Source organism: Syngnathus floridae, chromosome 2 (assembly GCF_059516105.1).
Source record: "Syngnathus floridae isolate MCC-2025c chromosome 2, RoL_Sflo_1.0, whole genome shotgun sequence".
Lineage (NCBI taxonomy): Eukaryota > Metazoa > Chordata > Actinopteri > Syngnathiformes > Syngnathidae > Syngnathus > Syngnathus floridae.
In genome coordinates, this window is record NC_142414.1 from 24,850,909 (window position 1) to 24,876,160 (window position 25,252).

The 25,252-nt window shown below is 42.4% G+C and overlaps 2 protein-coding genes and 1 long non-coding RNA gene across 6 annotated transcripts in view; 2 read left to right on the plus strand and 1 right to left on the minus strand.

Moving 5' to 3' along the window:
- Positions 1-1,836: 1,836 nt before the first annotated feature.
- Positions 1,837-4,046, minus strand: LOC148402741 (uncharacterized). The gene is made up of 3 exons (XR_015853987.1): positions 3,798-4,046; positions 3,532-3,629; positions 1,837-3,186 (listed from the first exon to the last, which is right to left on the minus strand). It is a non-coding gene; the product is annotated as an uncharacterized LOC148402741 (long non-coding RNA).
- Positions 3,603-11,524, plus strand: prdm2a (PR domain containing 2, with ZNF domain a). Of its 3 annotated transcripts, none has more exons than XR_015853970.1 (4): positions 3,603-3,679; positions 4,825-4,889; positions 5,276-9,334; positions 9,893-11,524. XR_015853970.1 is itself a non-coding variant. In XM_088359602.1 (4 exons), exon 3 carries the CDS (start codon positions 5,333-5,335, stop codon positions 9,254-9,256), a length of 3,924 nt encoding a protein of 1,307 aa, XP_088215728.1. In that variant the 5' UTR covers positions 3,603-3,679; positions 4,825-4,889; positions 5,276-5,332; the 3' UTR covers positions 9,257-9,272; positions 9,893-11,524. The 3 variants fall into 3 exon arrangements, 2 of the variants coding, with proteins under 2 accessions (XP_088215728.1, XP_088215734.1); XM_088359602.1 differs by having other exon boundaries at positions 5,276-9,272; XM_088359608.1 differs by lacking the exon at positions 3,603-3,679 and adding an exon at positions 3,698-3,779 and having other exon boundaries at positions 5,276-9,272.
- kazna (kazrin, periplakin interacting protein a) overlaps positions 11,296-25,252 on the plus strand; it is a 105,345-nt gene continuing 91,388 nt past the window's right edge. For both annotated transcript variants that reach the window (XM_088359624.1, XM_088359629.1), the window contains exons 1-3: positions 11,296-11,386; positions 11,641-11,727; positions 14,180-14,282. In XM_088359624.1, coding sequence (XP_088215750.1) covers positions 14,207-14,282 — 76 coding nt within the window. In that variant the 5' untranslated portion in view covers positions 11,296-11,386; positions 11,641-11,727; positions 14,180-14,206. The remainder of the gene's footprint in view (positions 11,387-11,640; positions 11,728-14,179; positions 14,283-25,252) is intronic.

The window sequence follows — 25,252 nt, forward strand, 5'->3', positions numbered from 1 at the left end:
TGTGTTTGTGTGTGTGTGTGCGCGCGTGCGTGCGTACGTGATCGTGTGCGTACGTGTGTGTGACCACGTCATTGCCCGTTATATTCGGGTGGAAACAAACTGTTCCAGCACCATTCACTTTAATGAGGTAATGAGTTTATCTTAAATCAAGTTAGACAAATTTGTATGCGTTTTTCGTTTAGATTTTCATGCTCAAATGATGTTTTTGCCGCTTAGAGCTTACTATGAGCTGCTTATATTGCAGTAATGCATTCTAGTGTTATTTGTTGTCTATATTTTCACCAAAAAATACATTTTTAATACAAAATACATTTTCAAATAATGTAATGTCTAGTTTTTTAAAAGGTTTTGAGAAACGTATGGTGTCAAGAAAGCGCAACATAAATCTTCTGCAATTACTATTAAGGGCATTATTTAATTTATCATATTTTTTCCAGTAATTACATACCCTCTTGTCTGTGCTGTGTGTTGCTCTATGGAGCATCTCGACATTGGAGTGTCAAGGAGTGAGAGGAGGTCCAAATGTACTGCATGCTAATGAGCTTTGTTTGTTGGAATATTGTGTGCTTTCCAGCGTTCAGCTGACATGCATACAGAAGCCCTTGTTTCTGTGATATGCACATTCTTTGTGCTCACACACATTTGCATTAGCATGTTTGTCTACATATCTGGTGTTCTGCGAGGTGTCATGGCAGATTGTCTTTTCAGATAAAGCTTTGTTTGCGCCACATGACACATCCTTATTGTTTCCTGCTGCGTGAGCGCATACATTCCCTGTAACCCCCCCTTGTCTCACAGTTTCTATATGTTCATGTAGATGTTCAATGGTTCATTGTGCACAGAGTCATTGGCACCAGCAGGTGCCCGCTGCCGCTTGATACACGCAATACAGTATAGCTGGTCTGTTATGATACTAGCTCTAATTTGAAACCAGGATTAAATAGAGAATTTAAAAACCTGGCGTGAATGTTGCCGTTCAGCTTCTTGTTAGAGACGAGCAAATTGTGTAGAAAATATTGGAATGCTGAAAATTTAGAGTTGTGCATTCAAGAGTTTCAAGAAGGTCAAGTTAAATTAACCTGGAAAAGTTACAGCGCATCTTCGGTTCATTCTAAACTTTCCTCCAAAGCCAAATATTCCCAACATACGTTCATCAAAATCCAGCAAGGATGAAGAATGATAACGGGCTGTTCACTTTCTAATTTTGGCTCGCTGAAATTAGGCTGTTTTGAACCTGAGCCCTGGCTCAGTTGGTCTAATGGCTTTCACTGTGGCTTTCATTACCAGAACTAGCAGGTTGCTGGTTGTTTACTTTCCCACTCATCTGGTGAGTAGCCACTTCAGAGACCCTTGACACCTCAAGTAATTTTTTTATCTGTCGCCCCGTAAAGGATATTTCCATAATCCAATGAGGTTTGCCTTTTGAGTCTGTTATGTGTTCTGGAATGCATGGCAAAAAAAAAGAGTGGACATTGATACAAGTTGCACACATGATATGACAAGTGATCTGCCTCTTCTGGCAAACTTCTGAAAGGTCATAAATCTGAAATAGTGTCTCAACATGTGAACACTTAATGTGCTTAAACTTTTATTTTTACAATTCATATTTGTCATTTAGAATTGCCATGCCGTTAAATTATTTAGAATTCTATAAACTTCAAGCTTACAAGATATATTCAGTTACAAGCAGAAGTGACCTTCTCATCAGACACAACCCACAGCTGCAATTCCCTTTAAATATGAAGAAGAGCATCCCAGGTCACAGGTATTGAGTGGCAACCACATAAGAAATAGGATCAAAATGACATCCATTGCCATGGACAGGTTGTATCTCACTTCTTCACCTCTCTTTCAGCATATTTTATTGGCAACTTCAACCACATTCTACCTTAAACAGCACGTTTGGTGTCATCGATGCATCAAGTAGCTAGCATTCCACATTTTCTCAAAAATAATCCGTTGCAATTGTATTGGCATATAAAAACATCAGGTTTTTAACCCTTAAGGGTGTCAAATTCATTTTTGTTGTGGGCCACGTCAGACTTATGGTTTTCCTCGTGGGGCCATCAATGACTTCAGTAGAAATGAATGGGTGGATATTATCACATACACGCAACAGAAAAGTTCAACAATTTTGTAATTTATTTTGAAATTGGGATTATAACAAAAATGTTGCAACATTTTAACAAGAAACAATGAATAGACACACATGGTTTTGCTTTTGCGGGCCACATAAAATGATCTGACGGGACGGATCTGGCCCCTGGGCCTTGAGTTTGACACCTGTGGGTTAAAGGAATTAAAATACACTTGACTTTACCTTGCTCCATTTGTCTTTTCTACTGATCTACATGAGTGCAGTAAAAATGTATTTGAACTTCGTAACTTCCTGAGTTCCCGCCACTGACAACGGGAACCAGAAGTTCTTGCTTGCCATGGGAACACCACCCACATGGCACACAATGTCACATATGCTATAGTGAAATCCCACATATGTGTTCAAAGCTGTCTTTTATGCTGACATGGCTATAGGGGGCGTAAATATGTTGTCCGTCAAAGCAAGGGACAACAGGATCTCCATCGATGACAGAATTGACAGTATTGTTGGAGAAAACACGGGTTGGGGGACAAGAATGCAGAGCTCACCATTAATCAAAAATCTGTCAGCTCTCCCAGTGAAGAAACAATTGGAAACTTAAGCAATAATAATTATTTAAAAAAAAAAAACTCACTAAAACAACTCTTGACAATATATTAATCTATCGCTTTTGTATATATCTTCTCTTCATTACAGGTGGTCTAGCATCTATCCCATCTGACTATGGGCAAGAAATGATGTTCATGGTTGTTCTCACTCAGTCATAGGGCACTTAATGTATAGACAGCCATTTACACCAATGGACAATTTCATTAACTGACGTGTTTCTTTTAACATGGTAGGACACCTGAGGAGTGGGAGGGAGACAAATTTCAGATTTGAACTGTGTAATCTGTTTGTCGGAGTTTTAAGGTCCATCCATCTTTTGGAGTGTCTTGTGAATGAAGGAATTCCAATTAAGTACCCCGAGAAGATCCACACAGCATAGGGAGAAAATGCAAACTCTACAGAGGAAGTCTGAAGCTGAGATTCAAACCCAGAACCTCAGAGATCTGAGCCAGATGTGACAACCACTCCTCATTGTGCTGCTAATAAATAAATAAATAAATAAATAAATAAATAAATAAATAAATAAATGGAAATAATTTTATATTACAAATATGTATATTATATTGTATAGCTGAAGGCGCAACCATTATAATCCATACATGAATCTATACTGTATTATTCCGCCATCTGCAGGTCAATGTTATTACATGAAAATTGAGTGACATTTAATATCTTCCGTGTTTTGTATTGTTTAATATACCCACAAATGTCATGTTAATGCGTAACGTGTCGTGTACTCTATTTTTAGAACTGTATTGTTTAAAGCTGACGAAAAACGTTTCTCTTTGCAATGTTGCTTTTTTGTATGGCGTTCCTGAATAAACCTCTCTCTGATTGGTTGAAATTTGACTTCGTCTTTTCTAACCCAATCGAAACAAGCGTTTATCGCTGGTGCGTTGGAGAACACCCAGCTGTTTACAACCTGCACAACAGGGATATGAAATTACTGATCGACATGTGTTTGCAAATCAAGTACGTAATTCAGAAACGTATACAACAACGAACGGTTTTATGCGGACAAGCGTGCTATTAAACGTCCTGTGTAAATCTGATTTTCAAGTTTTTAGCCAAGGTAAGGTCTGTGTGCTACCCTCGGAGCTAGCTAGTAGCTTAAGTCAGATAATAAGAGGAGCCTGCAGGATAGTACTGCGCAGATGCATATGTTGACGGTCGTCAAAAGCCTATTACAGATCGCAGCTGTGTTGTGTTTCATGTCGTATATGGTGGATGTCATCGATATATTAAAGGAGTCGGTGTGTATATCCATGCGCTAGCGAGAAGCCTCTGTCGTCAAAGCTGGAAATGCGACGTGTCGTGTGGACGACTAGCAATGGTGCAAGGACGGCAAGCGTCATCAAGCCAAGTGTGGGAGAAGCACTTGAACGCACCACCACGACAATTATGACTTTGAATTAGAAGATTAAAGCATGATCCCTAGTTGACAGTTATTGCATTTCATATTGAGTGCACCTGAATTAGGTATTAACCGCATTTTAACGTTTATTAGTGTTTTTGTGGCATTTTTGCTAATATTAGCCCTTGGGCTTTTGTCTGAATTATCAATTTACCAAATGTCTAGTTATTTTAGCTGTTTACAATTTCTTTCGGGCCCTCTTGCTATGTACGGCATGTGTATAGTTCAAACAACAACTTACAATTCCTGTTTAAAGACTCAATAAATTTAATTTGCCACATGATCACACTGCCATTGTATTGTCATTGCCCCCCCCCAAAATCAGGCATTGTAAAAAACTAAAAATACAAAATTATTTCTTGTTGTCTGTACCCATGTGTGATTCTTGCACAACTCTAACATTTGAGTGTGATCATTATAGGATTATAACTGAAGTGCAACATTACTGATGAAAAACCCAGTACATACAAGTGAGATTGATAGAACGATAGTATAGAATGCGAGGTTACCCGTATGATATTGCCCCTTTAACCCCACCTCCCCCCAAGTCCCCTTCAAACTTTTAGGTGTTTGATGTTTTTGAGTGTAATTTGAATGCATCATAATTTAGACAAAGACAACACTTATGATGATAACATGAGTTTTTATAGCATTACATAGGTACAAAGTCACCTATTTCCTAATGTGTGTCTTATTTTAACAGTAAGCGAGGTCTGTCGTCATCTTCGATTAAGGCATCCCTATGTCTCTGCACTAACTACTAAAATGGTAAGTAGAAACAAATTCATAATGTAGACTCTTACTGTGTTTATTGATTTAACCTTTATTTAGTGAAATAACTGATTTGTGTGTAGTGCTTGTATTATGGATGGTTTATCAAAGTATTTTTTATACAACTTTCTGGTCTTTGTGTTGCAGTGTGTACTTTAGGTTTTTCAACTTAAAAGTCAACTTTATTTCTTTCTTTTATTAGAATTGGCATATCTCTCTGAATGTACCCTATTTTAGTATTTAGAAGAATAAACATGGTCATCATTTAGAACAGCTTGTCGTCACGAGCATGCTGGAGCCTATCCCAGCTGACTATGGGCATTTATGAATATGCCCATCCCTAGCTAGTTTTCTGAAATGACATCTATTCATTCCTTCATCAGGTGTGACAACTATAACAGGTCCTTTCTTCAGAGAAGTGGATACGAACTTTAGTGAAAATGGCACAAAGCCCTCACATGTCTGAATTTGGAGATGGGGAGGATCTACAGCAGGAAGATGACGACATTTGTCAAGACAACACCAGGATGGAACCCAACACGCCTGACGTTCATGACTACCTTGGCCATGCTACTCGCCTAGACTGGAAGTCTTTCCCCTGTGAGCACTGTGAGAAGTGTTTTGCCAGCCAACAAGGCTTGGAACGACACATGCATTGTCACACTTTGATGAAGAATATGCCACATACATATCAAAGCAAGAAGGGAAAAACTGCTTCGGCTGGACTCAGCTCTGTGCAGCCTGATGAGCAGGTGCCTGAGCATCATGCTTGCAGCTTCTGTGAGAAGAGATTTGTGACATATACCAACAAACAGCAGCATGAGAGCACAGTCCACCAGCAGCATCTGCAAATTGCACATGTTGAACAAAGTGAGATGCCCCAAGAGGAAAATCATCAGCAGATAATCATCGCAACGTCAAATCCCGCAGCCGAGCTTGCTACAGATGTTGTGGAGAATGAAACGGAACACATTGGAAACTACATGCTTGATGTCTCCAGCAGTGTCTCGCAGAACCTCAGCTTTTACTTTGATGGAAAAATGTCAACAAGCACAGTGAGTGGCTGCGAAGCAGCTGAAGTCCATGCTGCGTGTTCAACTTTGCTCGGACTTGATGCCCTGATTGTGGATCCCTCCCAGTTGAACCTGGGGTTAGGTATCGAGTCAATTCTGAGCAACCAAGAGCTGCCGGGTCAAGCGTTTGCTAAGAGAAGAACCGCAACACCTCCTCTTCTACCCCAGATTCAAACCGAACTAGAATCGGGGGTGGTGGTGTCGCCGTCACCCTCGGAACTAGTGACGTCGTTTATAGAAACTCTACTTCCTCAGAATACAGAGATTTTACTTGCGTCCCCAAAACCAACCCCTGGGTTTCCGTCCCCCAAGTTGAATCCGCTCCAAGAAAAGCAGGACAGTCATCTTCTAGATGGCCAAACACCTTGCACATCTGTGTCTGCTGCGGCGGGAAGGTTTAAAAGAAGGACCAGCTCTCCACAAAGTTCTCCTCAGCACAACACGACATCTGACGAGGAAGCAGCAATGACAGATACGGATGATGATGCTGTCATTTTGATGTCCACGGACACCCAGTACGGCTCTCCCATGCAGCGGAGTGCCATTGAAAATGCAAATACTACATCCCAGAAGATCGAGGAACCTCAAGTGATTCCTGTTTCAACAGAGAGCTGGACTCCTGTGACTGTCGACAACTGCTGTAGTCAGCAACCACTGGATCTCTCCAATTCAATGAAACGAAATGAAGTTGGGACTTCAGATGATGCCGCGCTGGATTTAAGTTTGCAAAAAAGGAGCCCCGAAGAATCTCAGCTGAGATCAAACTTAGTTTTCCCCTCGGAAGATCATTTAAATGCGTGCATGCGGGAGAGGGCCATTCTGAGTGCCGAAGAGGCAAATGTAAGTGTGGCAAACCACGAAGCACCTCTTGTGTCAGACCTCACCATTGTGACAGGTTCAAATATAGTGGACTCTGTCACAGAGGGACTTGTGTATGGACTTTCGCTCCCCTCCTGTCCTCTAAATTCTGCATCCGCCACCCTTACCCCTCTCGGTTTCCCACCGGCTTCACCGTGCACCGTATCGTTTGCACCGCCAGTTCTACCAACCACCCCCTCATTAATCACAGTTCTGGCACCGCCACTATCTATTCCTAGCCCCTCGAGCCAACCAATCCAAGTGCTGGCACCAAATATATCAGCAGAGCCGCTGGTACTTTGCACAGAAGGTGCCATCAATTCTACACATTGTGATCTAACCTCTGCGTTTGCAGGTACAAATGCTCCAAACCTTGTCACTCTCTCGCATCCACTTGACCCTTCTATAAATCTGCCCGGTCACATGTTTCTCACCGATCAAATCTCTCTCGATGCGCCATTAAACGAAGACCAAAGCATGTCCGAGGTGCCATTCACACCCACTTCAGCGTTAAACGATCCCCTTATCAACTCGTACAACATTACGAGTAACACAGTGCTGATAGAATGCACAATTTCCCTTGAAGCGCCAGGAAATGTTCCCGCTGAGGTTGGTGTGCAAGACAACACGGAGGCTTCAGTATCCACGCAGATGCTTGTTAATCACATAGAACAGCAACACATGGTTTCATTACCCAACACAACAACAGAGGACCCCACCATTCTCATGTCCTCCATTGAAGAGTCCGTCACATTGTCGTCAAGCACCTCGGTGATGCCGCATTGTCCTGCCGAGGCTGAACCACCACAAGAGGCTACAAATGTGGACGAAGAGGAACATCCTGAAAGAAGTGATTCAGCAGTGGAAGTCACGACTGACAACTCAAACGATGTTGAGAAGGTTGAAGAGACAGAACCACCAAGCGACCCGCGAAGCAACCCCCAAAGTGACGCGCCGAGCGATGCAGCAAGTGACACAGAGCCGCAGACTTTCACCAAGAACTTCATCTGCAATGTCTGCAACCTGCTCTTCCACTCAATGAAAGAACTGGGCCATCACGTCAGCGACCATGCTGAGGAATGGCCCTACAAATGCGAGTTCTGCGTTCTTCTCTTTGAAAAGCCCTCGGCTTTGCTCGACCACCGGTCAAGCCTACACGGTGTTGACAAGACTTACGTTTGTAGTGCATGCCCTAAAGACTTTGTTTATCTTTGCAATCTGAAACAGCACCAGGAGGAATTGCATCCTGCCCAGCAATGTACATTCAAGGAAGAGGAAAAGGGAAAAGTCCGACCTCAGAATTTCAACTACCCCACAAAAGCCAGCAAAGAGACCTCATTGCCTGATGTGTCTGAAGAAGTGAAAGAAAGAAGTGAAGTTAAAAAGGAAGAGAATGAAGTTGACGTGGCTGCCGAAGAATTGTTTACCACAATTAAAATCATGGCCTCAGATGGGGGCAAACTCAAAGTGCCTGATGTCCGTCTTGGCATTAACCAGCATTACCCCAGCTTTAAGCCTCCGCCCTTTCCTTACCATAACAGGTCACCTGCTGGCTCGCAGGCGTCAGCCACAAATTTCACAACCCACAACATTCCGCAAACCTTCAGTACGGCTATTCGGTGCACTAAATGTGGAAAAAGCTTCGATAACATGCCAGAACTGCACAAGCACATCCTGGCTTGTGCCAATGCTAGCGATAAGAGGCGCTACACGCCCAAGAAGAATCCCATCCCTCTCCGACACTTTGCGAAAAGCCAGAACGGAGTCCTGTCCACCACCAATTCAGAAAACGAAAGTAACGCCTCAAACAGAGCCAGCCAGTCCAACAGGACAGAGTCATCAGTCAAATTGAAGTTGAAATTACTGAACAAACGGAAGCGAAAGCTGGTTCAAAGGGTCATGCCCCAGAGGAACAAGTCCTTGCCAGACAAAGTGTCCCCTTCCCACGCGCATGACGACATGTTTGTTTGCCCTCACTGCAGCAGGGAGTTCACAATGCGCCGTAGCCGAACCAAGCACATGGCTGTCTGTCCCAAAAAACCCAGGGAAGCCAGGACAAGGAAAGACGGAGGGATCTCTGTGACAAAGGAAAACGATGGAAGACTTCACAGTGGGGTCTCCCGCACTCACGAGCAACAAGCCTCAGCGCATCCTAGGACACGACTGCAGACATCAGGGCCGCCTAAAAGGCCCGCCTCGCCTCCTGCACCAACAAGCTTTCTAAACAAAAGGCCCAAACTAGCCATAAAGGAGGAATCAAAAAATGACATTTCCACTTTAAACGAACTCCCTACGGTTCGTACTTTCAACCCTCCTCTTCGTCAGTACACGCGGATTAAACTCACTTCAGCGAAACAACAAAGTGAGCCCACCGCGCCGAGCCGAGAGGAAACAACTGCTGCCGGCAGCTCTTTGCAAAGTGCTACAATTTGAAGACACTACCTGTCAGGTAGTTTGAAAAATGTTACAAATGAAATAACCTGTGTTATGGCCTTCATGGACTCTATTTGGGTAACTTCTATCACACAACGCCTTTACTTGCACCATCACTTAAATGATGATGTTTCCCGCAGGGCTATTGAATTACAAATTCAGTTGGACCAAAATTTCAAAGCAAGAAGTGTAGCTCGGCCCATACACATAAGTGAATCGACGGGTTTCGTTGTCAAATTCAAGTTTCAAAATGGATAAATCTTGCCACTTGTCATGTTTATAGAACCGGTAGCCATGATTCAAAACAACACTGTCGCAGTATTACGGTAGCATGTGGCCCGTGGGCGCTAATTGAATAAGCTCAGAGGTATCGCATAACTATAACTCTCTTGACTATGTGAAAATTTGGACTTTTTGTTCATTTCTGTTGTTCTGGGTGGCACTAACAGATGTCCCAGTCAAGATTGTTTGACTTCCAACCACGTTTTGTTTGAAGGCGTACCCTTTCCAATACGTTATCATTTGTCATTGAGCTATAATGGTTCGTAAGAAAATAAGGACGAATCTTGTCCTCTTCAGTTTGAAGTTATTGAATCAAACACTTTGTTAACGTAACGTATGCTCTATCACTTTTAGGATGATGTGCACCCCTGACACTTCTTCACCCAGCGAAGGCTTAATGTCCATGACACTGTACAAGAGATGACTGAACCGAGGAGAGAAAAAAAAACTGAACTGAACACAAATGAACTACTTTTGTCAGTAGAAAGTGTGTGAGAGCTGTGGCAGTTTGGAGTTTAGTACAGTCCTCCATTTGATCAACTTTCCGTCGCCATCCTGGATTTGCACTTTTAAGTTAATCTGACAGCAACGTGTTGTCGAGGAAATGGGGAAGCGTTGAAGCTGAAAGGCCTCTCATTTCTCGCTTGGCGGGCTACTCGCTGAGGATGGCAGGCAGCAATCACTGTCAGCATGGATTTGCACTACTTTTTCCTTATCTGTCGTATGTTGCCTTTTGGGTGGAAATTCTTTCCTGCATGTTTTGTGCTTGTTCTACAGTTGTGCGGTATTTTAAACAATGAATAGGATTTGCCCTTAAACCTAAAACTTAAAAGTCTAATCTGTGGACAGAGCACGCAAGTATTAAAGCTTCTCTTGAAGGTTTTTTAGCTTACGTATACTGTTGGAAACATGAGAAGAATTATTGAGAATGGTTTTTTTTGTGGTGGAGTGGGCGGGGTTAATGAGAGAAAAGCTGAGTAAATCTCATTGGTGTCCTTTCTGTGTATCGATATGAAGGTTTTCAGAAAATTTTGATCGCTCGTATTTCTGACATCAATTGCAAATGGTCTGGCGTACAAATCGAAGATAGAAAATTTTCAGAAGTGGTGAAAAGCAGCACTGTGCTACTATCATAATAATGTAATACGGTATATAGGTTTTTTCTTTTCTTTTTTTTTAAAGTATTCGTCAACTGTAGAATACAAGCATCCATAATTACTGTTGTTGTAACATTTTATTGATCAAGTATGTACTACTCTCAATTGTAATGTGAAAGTAAAATGCTAAGGTAAATTTGTTTAGTTTTGAAAATGACTGTTGAAGATTTCATCTAATCTTATCTGCATAAATATTCATAAGCTACTAGTTTGAACAGGGTACTTAAGTAATTATAGTATATCTCTATCAAATCCATTTTAACTTGTGGGAATTAAAACACGTGAGAGAGTAATTTTTTCTAAAATATATAACTTTTGTCTCTGCAATTCTTGTAACTCTCCCACAGACTGCATTGTGTTGGATGTACAGGGTTTAAGGGGGACTGCTGTTTGACTGTGAACGTTTGTGTAGCATTTCAAAATAGAAATGGTCATGTATATTTATTATTAATTTAAAACCATGAAATGATATTGAAGTCGGAAGATGATTTGCACTTTTTTCCCCCTCAAGCGTGTGGCCAAAATAAATGCAGAATGTCTAAAAACGGTTTGTATATTTATTTGCAAGCAGATGCTCGAACAAGTTATTTGAGAAATCAACAACAAGGGGGCGCACTTCTCTCACACCAACCAAAGACTGTAACCGTTGCACCAGATTTTGAATAGACATGATTTTGTAACAGCACTGAAGGTCTGTCTCTTGATTCTCTTTCTCCCCCAACACTCTCTGGAAATTTCCGTTTTAAAAAAACATTTTATCCGACTTAAATCTACAAATGCATTCTATAATTGTCAATTTGGCAGATTAAAAATTTAATTGTGAACTAAACCGTTTGAGATTAAGTTTTTGATTACAATCAGCAAAAAGATGAAAATGCATTCAAGATGATGTGCTATGACATGAGCCTGTGATTTTGCTGGTCTGTTTTTTTTTTTTTTCCCCAGGTTGCTGTCATGATGGGCTGAACCTTCAGCACACGCCTGGTCAGCATTATAATTAGCTTGGCTTCCAAGAGCAGGATAGAGTAACAGGTAACAAATGCCGGCATATTGTTTAAAACTCTCCCGCCTTTGCAGGAATTCTGTCTTTCTGTTAATTTCTTTTGTTTGATGTGGTACTCATGTTGTTTGGCTTGAATCCAAGCCCATTTTTTTTAAGGCATGCTCTTTATGAGCTCTCCTGTTGTATTGGTGTTAATGCTCTCTTTTTCATTCTTTGTCATATTTAACTTGTGACTTAAATGTTAGCAGTTGTCTGTTAATGAAAGAAAACCCCACATTTTGTTGCAGACAAAGATTGAATCTGACTAAAGTAATTGATATAAATTTATGGAAACAAACTTTTTTGGGGGAGGATTCAATGAGATTTATGGACCTCTCAGCAGGTATTTTTTACCCACTCTATAAACAAACTGCTGCAATTGTGTCAGATTTGAAGGGGTGCTTTCGCCAGATGACTTGTTTCAGCTCCAACAGATTTCAATAGGCTTTTCAGTTCAGTTAGGAAGATCACAATGCTGTTTGATCTGTTACATACAGAAGAAATCTGTGAAGATTAAAAAAGAAAAAGCCACCAAGACTTTGGGTTGTAAATATTTTTCCACGTTTAACATCTAACTGCCTGACTCGTTATGAACCTTATTTTGGGACAAATCCACAACACACCTCCGACATGAAGATAATGTTAAAGGACAATCTGATATACTATATGACAAGATAGTTGTGAATTTGATGTCCTTGGTCAGGGAGGTGCAAAATTGGGAAAAGAATGGCCTGCTTGTCTTTGTGTATTTGTGTGTTTAGTGCAATAATCGCCTGCTTGTCTTTGTGTGTTTTGGGACATGATCTTGTTAACAAGACATGATAACAAGACCAAGCGTTCAGACACTCAGCGGCTTATTTCTCTCTAGAATATATTGATGCTCTTGAGATTTCATTAGTGGTGTGATTTCATTTGATTATTCAAAATTCTGCTTCTCTGTAGCCCCAGTTAATGTCCTACAGCATTTTAGTTGATATTCCAACACATATATATATATATATATATATATATATATATATATATATATATATATATATATATATATATATATAAAAAATCTCAGCCCCCCTTTAGCCCCGGGAGGAAAAAATCCTGGAGCCATACCTGCACATCAAAATCTGCTGAATGGGCCTTTAGTTACTTTTTAGTTGTTTGCTTTTTGTTTGCTTTTTATCCTCAAGCCCATTTTATTCATGCTAGCCATATGAAACGTGCTATACAAATAAAATTGACATATTGATACAGCAGACTAATGTATCGCGTCAGATTGATTCGGAGTCACTGGTTGGGTAGCCTGGGCTTGCAAATTTCCATTTATTCTTTAAGACAGTTCTGATGGATCCCCATGACTTTTGCCTAGCAGCAAATGATTCAAGCAGAAACAAGAATCTGAGAAATCCTCTTGGTCTAAAACGCTATCACTGCTGAATAGTTTTGTTGTGGGTTTCCCAAAAAATGAATTGGATTGATTTAAGTGCTGTAGTGTTCTTGTAGTAACTATAAATCACTGGTGCAATGCATCCTAACCTTAATTGAGCCAAGGCACATACTGTTGACATGATAATAATCCCACTGCACACAAAAATATGGGAAATAATGATAATTTCGTCTCAGTGTTTTTGCAAATGTATTTCCTTAAGTCCAAGTATGCTTAACTGAACACATGACTGATATACGTACTAGCAGGAAGCATCATTAAGGTCGTGGGTAAATTGAAGTCTTTCCTGAGTCTAACACCCTGGACTCGTCCTCAGACAATTGCCAGCTAACGTAATGTGAATAGCTAAAGATTGATACGTAGGTTAATTGTACATACCCTCTGCCTTTTCGTGAAAGAGGATTTAATTCTTATGTGTCACTAGATTTTGCCAGCCCTCATTATACATACATGCAGGTTAATATTTTCGGAGGATCGAAAAGTAAACTTGGATTGTTTCTTGCATCCTGAAAATAACTCACGGCTGTGAATCACTGCACGGGTGGAGCTTCTGAATACGATCAGTCAGGAATTTGCAATTGAGCAAACATCTGTGCAGTTGTCCAAAATGATACTTGACACATGGCCAACATTAAGCCCCCACCACAGAGTCACACAAAGTCCAAGTATCGGTTAAAAGCGGCAACGCACTCATCTCTCCGCTCCATATAGTCAGGGGAGAGTCTCTACCCTGCTGCAGTCGTCATCTTCTCCCCACCATCTCTCTCTCTCGCACTCACTCTCATGCACACAGTGTCGCACTAATGAGCAAGCCTAGAGCTACCCCGCAGCACTGATCTCTCATCAGCCGGGCTACGGCCAAACATCAGAGGCAACGAGACACAAAGCTGATCTGCAAAGCCAAAGGGAGAGATCGCGAGACAAATTAGTCAGTCAGAGAGGAAGGGACTTGATTCGCCTGCAACTGCCAACCTGCACTTTCTTCCCTTCTTTCTTCTGCCAAGGACCGGTTTTCCTCCCTGCATCCAGTCATGGAGGAGATGCTCACCTGCAGCCGCAGCCCCTTCTCCCAGGTGTTTGGGCGCCAGGGTCAGCTCATGCAAGCCAGTGAGTGTTCACGTCGATAACACATTGCTTGATTGGAAATAACTTTGTTGCCTGAACTTCTGTTTTTGATGTTGGGTGTCCAATGCAAAGTATATCAAGCTGTGATATGTTGAACTTTTTAGTCATCATCTCTTGCCAGCTTGCTGCTAGAGCTTGCATTTCATGTCGTGCATGTCTAGTGGCAAGCATCAGTAGCCGTGTATTGTGCCGTGACACGAGATGCGTTGATGTTGATAGAATGAAACCATCCCATCATTCTCAGGAGAGTGGAAGGAAAACGTGCCAGTGAATTTGCATCCAAATGGGACATATGGGTCTAATAATGTAGTCTCTGGCTGGCAAAATGGAAACTAACTCATCAACCAGGCTGAAATTACATTTAATATTCACGGCTATAAAGAGGGATGAGGTCGTGATAATCCTACATTAAATACTGTTCCTGGTATCATAGTGTTTTGATTTTACAGCAACTTTATTGAACTCAAGGGCATATTATTGAATTTTTTTGGTTCTTTCTCCCCCATATAAAAACAATACAACAAAGAAAAAATACAATATTCAAAAATAAATTGCAAAAGCATAAACATGGTACGTACTTTACATTTCTAAAAGCAAAACTAACAATCCATCAGGTTTGAAACATCAGGTCGGAACTGCTTTGCTTAATTTGAAATAACTGCTGGATAATTTGTGCTAACTATTAATTTTTTGTTTGGTGCACGATTTTTAAAATGTTATCATCCGCTATACCTTTCAGTATGTTAAACTGGATAAAAATTGGAGTACTTGGCCCTCATAATCCCCCCCCCCCCCCCCCCCCCCCGAACGATCTATATGCCTTTGTTTTTTATATAGAACATACATTATTTTTGTGTCGTCTTGTCTGTGTTCTGCCACACCTCAACAGATTAAGTCATGACTACAACGTGCAATGCTTTCTGGTTCATAAAGTCTTGCTTAAATATAGTATAGCAATCTATTTATTCAGTGGAAGCTGAAGAATCATGACCTTCACCCACCCCCATCTCTTCACAAAGGATCGACTTAAGATATATTTGTGTTTGAAACATCTTCATACACACATTTGAGGCAAAAGAGATTGAATGGAGCGTGGTTGCCAACAACACCCACTAACCCGCCAGATATGAATTATTTGGTTTAAGTTTTCTCTTGAATTGTTTTGAGGGCAGAGACTGCATGCCATGTGACATTAAACCTACGCACTGCATAACAAAGGTGTTGCATCCTGTAAAAACACAAATAACACCCTCAGAGCAATAGAGTACATGACCTCTGAGTGCAGATTTATAGAAGATTTTTATATGTGTGCTAATGTTTATCTTTTCATCAATAAATCATTGTTATCTTCATGATGGGCGCAACTTGGGTGAAGAGAAATATTTTTACAGGACTATTTTAAATGCTCAAAATCCTAAAACAATACATTCATTTTTTTTGCATTCAAAATTAAATAAAAATATTATTACAAATGTAAAAAAATAGTTTCCTCACTCAAGATTAGTTTCGCAACAGAGTAATACAATCAGCATTAACTCTGACCTTAACAAAGAGAGACACATTGTTCATTTGTTGAGCAATTTATTTGATTTTCTCAGGTTTTTTTTTTTTTTTTTGGTACAACATGCATGTGATGTACAGTAATGTTTAAATACATAACACATAACCCAGCGGTCTTCCACATTCCTGAGTCCATAAAGGTCAGTTATTGTATTTTTTGTACCAATGACGTTAGATTTCTTTTTTTTTTTTTTTTTTTGTCTGTAACCCAGTCCCTATGTCTGGTCCCTAAGGATAAGCGACGGCTGCACCGCGATGTGCTTTATAGCAATACATGACAAAGGTGTAGTACGTAAGGCAGAGATGGCTAGCTGAAATTGTACATATATTTGCATGATTAACCGTCATACTCGAATTTACGAAGAGTTACCCATTGTACTGTATAATAAAACGAAAATAAGAAATGATTTGCTTACCACTGACTGATGACAAACATTCAGAGCGAGGATGATGCTGTGTGCCTAGAAGGCGAGCATATTGAGGAGGATTTTATACATTTCTGCTTTGAGGATTTGCTGGTTTGTTACTGGATTTGGCATTTGAGTGTGCATGTACGCATGCGCTTTGTTACTCTTTGTTTGGAGTCTCAGCAGAAAACAAAAGCATAGTTTGGACTAATTTGAAGTGGTTGAGGTCATAAATTTAAAAGAGGCCAAACAACAAACAATACATTTAGTGGTAATATAGTAAGTCTTAAGCCATACCCACAAAAATGCACTGTACAATGTTCTATCTTAGTCAAATTCATTAACATTCTCTCACAATATTTGTTTGGTTAAGAACATATTGCAAGAGTTCATTTTCTAATTCCAAGGCATCTTTTTTCCCCCCGGAACAGAAAATATTACAAAATCAGCAATATAATATAATGAAAGCCTTGAAATGACACAAGATGGCACCAAATCACTGGCTAATAGGAACATTATAATTGGTGGCAAGAAAGTAAAAGTCAGGAAAGAGCTACCTTTAGCCTTGATTTTTAGTGATAGTCAACTTTGTGTTTTTGCCGCATATGCAAGTACTCACACACTTGGGCTACAATTTGTTTTTTTATCAATTCATTTGTAAACCATTTATTTTATAATATTGTGAGATGAGTTTTTACTGTTTGTTCCAGGGCTCAGGTCCCCAACCATAGAAAGTGATGCTAAAATTTGCTCACATGGAGCATACGTTCATGCTGCTCGTAGTGCATTCGTTACACATACAGCACATAGCTAATGATGACTTTTCTTCTTTGACATGTTCCCATTTACATTGTGCTGTACAACACACATGCGCATCCCCCCCCCCCCCCACACACACACTCACTTTTAGTGTTGTTTAGCACTGAGCAAGCAGGGTGCTTTAAACTCAAATGCCAGTGCATATGAATGAAAAAAAATTCTATCATCATGCACACGTTGTTATGAATTACAGTCTAACTTAAGTTCTAGCCCCTCCAAGTTATCTATGCTCTTTGAAGCTCATGCTGCAGGCCTTTGATTTGGGAGAAGGAAGGCAAGCGGGAGATGGAAAGCGGGAGGAGGTATAGGGTGAGAAAGTGTGAGAATAAGAGATGGGTACTATTTTTATAGCCGCAACCTAACATAGTGTCGCACAGCTAGTGGAAGACTAATCCGCAGTAGTGCTGGCTTGCAACATCCGAACAGTAATTATAGTGGGATTTTTGTTATCTTTGGCTGTCACCCATCACTGCATCACAAGTCCCTAAAGCAAAGAGCTGCCATTGGGAAAAATCCACAGAGTGTTGCATATATCCAAAGAATATTAGCAGCCTTCTGCTGGGACCCTAACAGAATATATATACACGCAAGACTGTGAGTATGTGGCACGTGGTACTGCCAGGTGCATAATCCTGTAACAATTCCCCTGCTCCCCACTGGTGCTATGATCTGTTTTCTGCTCACTGTTGTGATGTGGCGTCAAAACTCCCACCCACTGCTCCCTTTTGTCAGCAGAGTGTGACAGTTTACCTCCCTGGCTTTGAAACAGTTAAAAAAGAACTCTGCAAAAGTTTTCTGCTGACGTTTGACATTTGACACAAGGTTTGCCCATTTCAGGTACATCACCATCCTTGTGTTCAATAGGAAATTATGTGGTCAGGCATTTTAGATGCTGCGCTAAATCCATCCGTTCACTATCCGAACTGCTTATCCTCACAAAGTTTCCTGGTGAGCTGGGGTTTATGGCAACTGACTTCATGCAAAAGACAGACAACACCCTGGAGTTGTCGCATGTCTGCTTCCCCAATCAGCACCTTGGACAGTTCAGACTCTTGGCTCCTGCCCCTATGGTCCTGTTATGCACATTGCGCCACACGCACACGCCCCCTCCTTTTCTCACGTCCGCCCACAGCCCGCCCCTCAGTGATCAGCGCTTTTCACTTCACCGGCTCCCGGCTCATCAATTCTCCTATTTAAAACCTGCACTCCCATCACTTCTTGTCAGTTCGTCCTGTCATGCTACCCGTGTTGCTCCCTGCTCGCATTTTTGTTGTTTCCTGTTGCCGATCCTGTTTGCCCGTCCAACGCCCGAACGCCGCCTGCCCTGACCTATTGCCCGCCTTTGACCACGATTTCACCTTACGTCCTGTTTGCTTGTTGCCTCGACCCTTGATTGTCCTCGCCTCGCCCTCCTGCTGCACCACACCTGCAAGGCGCCAGCTCTCCACTTCCCCTCTCCCTCTGTTCAATTAACAAGACTCGTGTTGCAGTTGGTTGTCCTGCCTGGTTCGTTACAGGACTAGTTAGTAGTCAGTTAGATATACAACCAAAATCTGTCTGCCTGCACTTTGATCAAATCCACTCAAATCGTGTTACCCCACCAGCCCCGTATAGAACTAAGATGTGCTTTTAGTTGGTCTAAAGATAAGTCTACTTTCTGCTTCCAGATTGTCAGGTGTGCCAGGAGGGGGATTGTAATTGAAAATGCCACCCAACATGCGTGGTCTGCCTAGTTTCAAAACACACTAAAAGAGACCCGCACCTGCAAAAATTCAACATTTGGCAGTTTCAGTTGCTCGAGCAATGTCTTCAAAAATAGAGCCCTAATAATTACCCAGTACCACCAAAGCATTGCGATACTGTTAAAGCGAACATTAAAAAAGACAATTTTCTCTAGGGTAGTTAAGTTCTGTTTCTTTTCTCACCTAATATCATCCTCCTAATACCCCACATTAAAAGATGGGTTCATAAAGCAGCGCAGAGGTGCACCTGATATGAATTTTTAAACCAGGACCACTCTTTGAAGAGATTAATTCCTCTTGGTCTTCCACATGCACATGCAGAGATTTAACTAACCTCCTTGCCGGATGGGCTCTCTTGCAGTGAGAGATTAGCTTTGTGGTCTTGCTGCTGGTAATCATGTGAAAGAGTAACGTTGAATTACTTTGTCCTATGAGATCAGTTAGTTAGAAGGTTTTTTTTTTACATTTGTTCCCCATTTGTTAGGTGAGGGGCCAGACAAAGCACGGCTCACAGAAGCCCCTTATGATGACTAAAATAAATGGACTTCGTTTTCCCTTGCCCGGATGCGGGTCACCGGGGTCCCCCTCTGGAGCCAGGCCTGGAGGCGGGGCTCGAAGGCGAGCGTCTGGTGGCCGGGCCTTCGCCCATGGGGCCCGGCCGGGCACAGCCCGAAAAGGAAACGTGGGTCCCCCTTCCCATGGGGTCACCACCTGTGGGAGGGGCCAAAGGGATCGGGTGCAGTGTGAGCTGGGCGGCGGCCAAAGGCAGGGACCTTGGCGGTCTGATCCCCGGCTGCAGAAGCTGGCTCTTGGGACATGGAATGTCACCGCTCTGGCTGGAAAGGAGCCCGAGCTGGTGTGCGAGGCGGAAAAGTTCCGACTAGATATAGTCGGACTAGCCTCCGCGCACAGTTTGGGTTCCGGTACAAGCCCTCTCGAGAGGGGCTGGACGCTCTTCCACTCTGGAGTTGCCCACGGTGAGAGGCGTCGAGCAGGTGTGGGTATACTTATTGCCCCCGGCTGGGCGCCTGCACATTGGGGTTCGCCCAACCAGTCCAGATCTGTTTCGTGGACTTGGAGAAGGCGTTCGATCATGTCCCTCGGGAGGTTCTGTGGAGGGTGCTTCGGGAGTACGGGGTGCCAAGCCGACTGTTAAGGGCGGTTCGGTCCCTCTATCACCGATGCCAGAGTTTGGTCCGCATTTCCGGCAGTAAGTCGGATTCGTTCCCAGTGAGGGTTGGACTCCGCCAAGGCTGCCCTATGTCACCGATTCTGTTCATAACTTTTATGGACAGAATTTCTAGGTGCAGCGGAGGCGTTGAGGGGATCCGGTTTGGGGACCTCAGCATCGCGTCTCTGCTTTTTGCAGATGACGTGGTGCTGTTGGCTTCTTCAGGCCATAATCGCCAGCTCTCACTGGAGCGGTTCGCAGCCGAGTGTGAAGCGGTCGGGCTGAGGGTCAGCACCTCCAAATCCGAGTCCATGGTCCTCGATCGGAAAAGGGTGGAATGCCCTCTCCGGATCGGGGATGAGATCCTGCCCCAAGTGGAGGAGTTCAAGTATCTTGGAGTCTTGTTCACGAGTGAGGGGAGGATGGAGCGTGAGATCGACAGGCGGATCGGTGCAGCGTCGGCAGTAATGCGGACCCTGTACCGGTCCGTTGTGGTGAAGAGAGAGCTGAGCCAAAAGGCAAAGCTCTCAATTTACCGGTCGATTTACGCTCCTACCCTCACCTATGGTCACGAGCTATGGGTCGTGACCGAAAGAACGAGATCTCGGATACAAGCGGCCGAAATGAGTTTTCTCCGCAGGATGTCCGGGCTCTCCCTTAGAGATAGGGTGAGAAGCTCGGTCATCCGGGAGAGACTCGGAGTAGAGTCGCTACTCCTCCACGTTGAGAGGAGCCAGATGAGGTGGCTCGTTCATCTCATCCGGATGCCTCCTGGACGCCTCCCCGGGGAGGTGTTCCGGGCATGTGACACCGGTAGGAGACCCCAGGGACGACCCAGGATGCACTGGGGAGACTATGTCTCTCAGCTGACCTGGGAATGCCTTGGGGTCCCCCGGGTTGAGCTGGATGAAGTGGCTGGGGAGAGGGAAGTCCGGGAGTCCCTCCTGAAGCTGCTGCCCCCGCGACCCGACCCCGGATAAGTGGAAGAAGATGGATGGATGGATGGATGGATGGATGGATGGATGGATGGATGGCATTTGTTCCCCTTTGTTTGTGTTTGTTTTTGTGGTACAGGTACAGATTTTACAGGAGCATTTTTACTCTACTCATTTGTATGTACATGATGCAGGAAGCCAAGAGAGGTATATAATCTAGTCTCTGGGATGCAGGGGGAAATAAATTCACCCCATTAGTAAGTGCTTCAGACTCAGATACAGGCTCACTATAGGGTTAGTAGATGCTCATTTACACAGTGCAGAGAAGAGCGGGTTCTTAAAGCAGAAGAAATTAAATTTTTTCAATCTATTCAGTTTGCACTTGCTGGATGGCTGTAAAACCATAGTCATGTGTCCTTTTTTTTAGTTAAGTTTCATTACAGCATCCTTTAGTGATCTCTGTAATAATAATAAAAATAATAAGAGTTCTATAAGGGCGGCATGGTGTGGAGTCTGCATGTTGTCCCCGTGCCTGCATGCCTCTGAATATTCCGTTTTCTTCGCACAATCCAAAGTCATGCTTGGTAGGCCGATTGACCTCTCCAAATTGTCGGTAAGTGTGAGTGTGAATGGTTGTTTGTTTATGTGTGCCCTGCAATTGTCTGGCGACCAGTTTATGGTGTGGCCCGCCTACTGCCCAAAGACAGCTGGCATAGGCTCCAGCCGGCTCGCAACCCTCGTGAGAAAAAGCGGTTCAGAAAATGGATGGCTGGAGTTCCATTTGTGACATGTGATTTGTGTCTGAAGATTCTTTTCAGACATCTGACAATGACTGTAGTCAAATAACCCTGCTTTGGGCTGGTGCATGCAAAGTAGGCCGTTACAAATCTGAATGTCAAGTCTACATACCGTTTCCTATATTTTATCCTTACAAAGTGTTTACATCAGCACAGTTTTCAAAAAGAACGAATAGTCTTTCATTCCTTCAAAGATTGTGCACCTCTTTTGCTTATCACCATTCTGCAAGTGATGCTGTTTTTCACTGCAGCTTTCTCTGCTCTGTTTTGCTGTTGTTGTTGTTGAGGCACGAGTCAGACGGCGTTATCGTGACAACATCGTGGCTTCAGTTCACTATGCAGTTTGCCCCAGAAAAGCAAAACTTGTGATGTCGGATTACTGCTTTTGGTGGGGTGGATCAATTCAAGGTCCTTTTATGTCTGAAGGAAAAAAAGTTTCAGCATGATGCAACTCTTGCTAAGAACAGTTCCTGAATGGTTCATGAACTTTGAGATATTTTTCTGCACTAGTGGGTACATTCCAGCAGGATGCACATCGATATGAATGGCGCCAAACATCAAATGAAACACACAGAATATGTCCAGTTCATAACCACAGATGAAGGCGCGTCATTCTTGTGCACCACAGAGCAACTGGTTCTTATTATGTGCAGCCTTCCTCTCCAAATATAGAGATTAAGCTTCAGTCATGGGGGAACCTATGAACTGTAGAAATAATTTCTCTTGATTTCATTACATTGCCAATTTTAGATTCATCCTGACAGCTCAATACCCCAAGCTTTTTGGCAGTAGTTTATATATACGCAAACATTAAAAATGACATCTGCCCCAATTTTTGAGCAAGCTTCTACTGACTGACTACTGGAATTCTGATCCAGCTATGAACCAAGCCACTCAAAATGTCTCCTATGAAGAATCTGACTTGGCTAAACTTTGATCTAACAGTTTCTCGACTCTTACTTATTTTATTCTCATAAATATTCAGTATTTGAAGTCCTACTCTGGAGAATCACAACAATTTCATTTAAATGTTTTGAACAAAACATTTTCAGTATCTGTGGTCATCACCGTGGGCTTTATTTCATAACGTTGCATTTTACCCCAAGGTACTGTACAGCTGACTCGGACAATGTCATCAATTGTAACATTTATTGTAACTTTTTGTGTTTGAGATCAAGTCATGCATGTTCTGTGCTTTGCACAGGAATTTTCCTTGATAATTAGTTTGAACACCGTAGGTCAAAAGAGTGTAAGTTTGGAAACACCAATGTCAAAATTGTTACAATTGTCCCCGAGCTCCCCTGCCAGCCACCATTTCCAGTCGTCCTTTTGTTTGTGTTGCTTTTAAGATTTGGGAAACTGAACAGCCAGTTTTGCCTGTTTCTCTCCTCTTGACAGTACTGCCGCTTGCTCACAACGAGAGTGCAAGGGGAGTCGGATGGCTTATTGAGCTGTATATATTATAACAGTTTATCCACTTGTTGCGCTGGGAGCTGAAATAAACAACCATGGCAGTGGCTTCTCTGTCCGCATGGAAATTGGGATCCTGCTAAATAATCAGCATTTTTAATCTGATTGTGTTTTCCCTCCCGTAACTGTAACAGAATACAGTTACATTTTTTTGTTTCTGCTGAACTCTGACTGGTTCATGTGTTCCACTTCTGGCAGGGCCTGACTGCAGCACAGCTGGAAGCACATGAACAGTCTCCATCTGTTGATGGCACCACTGCTTGATTTACTGGCCAATTTCGGGCAATTCCGGAACTAACAGACTTAAACAGCTTCTTTCAGAGCGGCATTTCCAGTGGACTGGGCACTATTTTCTGATCATTGAATCCGACCAGGGTCCATTGGTTCTGAGGCTGTCAAATCGAGGTTCACCTGTACTTCCAAAATCATTCAGTATAAGTGTCATTTTATTCAGAAGCGTGAAATTACAAAAATGTGCTGCTGCCTACAGGCTTGGCATACATACGACAGCTGTTGATTTAGTTTTCGGTCTAATCTCCATCTTATTATTGCTTGCTAAATTGTACTTAGCGGCATTTTAGGAGCTCACGCTTCCTTGCTGCTTGCAGAGTTTGTCAATGTAGACTTTTAGTAGAAAATTAAAATGATAAAAAGGCAGAACATCACAATCAGTGTGAGCATAGAGTTTCCGATGTAGTGTTGTACCAAATGACTTCCCTTCTGGCACCTTTGCGAGGCATCTGTAATCCTCACTAATCACTGCAAGTTGATTGTTACTGTTTCAAAACGCTTTTCCTCCTCTCCGCTATTCAAATGGCACACACTTTTTTTTTTCCGACTGCATTTATCGCTGCTGGCAGGTGGATGATGTGTCAACAGTGGCATACAATCCCTCTGCTAAGCACATCAGTCCTCGTCTTTAATCCCTCAGTTGCCTGTATCTAAATCCTTACTTAAGGCGTCTTTGGGCTCGCATCTAGACAATCCATCTGTGCCGAGCTGTAAGACGAGAGAGCATTGATCGGTGATAATGGCTGAATTTAATCCCCCCAAAAATATAAACCACTATTTCACACTTCAACGCAATAAAAAGCCCCTGTTGAGACTTTGAGAGCCCCGAGTTTGAAATGTTTCTTGTTTACTTGCAGCAGTGACGACTTAAGTTGGGGAAATGTTCCCAAACATATTTGGTTGCCCCCATAATAAAACATTGACTGAGTCTCTTTCATTCCAATTTTTTAAGGGCTTTCTAAAGCATAGCTGGTCTCAGTTATTCATTCTGCCAAATATTCCCCCTCATTCGATCTAGGAATAGCCATCCAGTCTTCTTATCTCAAACCAGTTTGTTGAAAATGGAATGAGGACTCACAGAGGGCCCGTGGCAGAAATGCTATTGCTCTCTATTTAATAAGCATGACGTGCTATAAATCTGCTTTGGAAAAATTGGTCGGTCCCCTTTTGTCACATCCTGAAACGAGAGAAACATCATTCTCATTTTTAACGCACACAAAATGTTATGAAGGGCAATATATTACCCTGAGACCGTATGATAAAAAGTGATGACCTCCAAATTGAAGCTGCAGTCTTAACAACTCAAGATAAAAATGTACCCGTGTATTCTATTCTCTCAACAGCACTTGTAAAGACTGAAAAGCCACATAACAGAAAAAAAACAATGTCCCATCAATCCCAATGAAGCTTTAATGGATGGGCTGACTGTTTTAAACTCCAGTTTCCATGTCGATATTGTCCTGAGTGGATTAACACTCCTCATAAGATTTTCTGTGGTGAAGGTCCGCGTAGAGAAAGCTCAAATTTCCTTCGCTATCCTTATGAACAACTTCTTTAAATAGCAGTTGAGACTAATTCAACCAGACCGCCGCAGGTTGCAGCCAAGTATTGCACTCCATTTTTGCCATTATTTCTTTAAAGGTCCTGTGCCATCAAAATGAAAATTTCCCACAGTTTTATGCGTAACATAGGACAGAATGAGTCTGTGACATGGTTTAAGTTTTACATCTACGTGATTGGTGGTTTGCCTGCAATAGCTT

Coding starts and splice junctions, on each gene's coding strand:
- prdm2a (XM_088359602.1), top strand. CDS start 5,333: ATGGCACAAAGCCCTCACATGTCTGAATTTGGAGATGGGGAGGATCTA.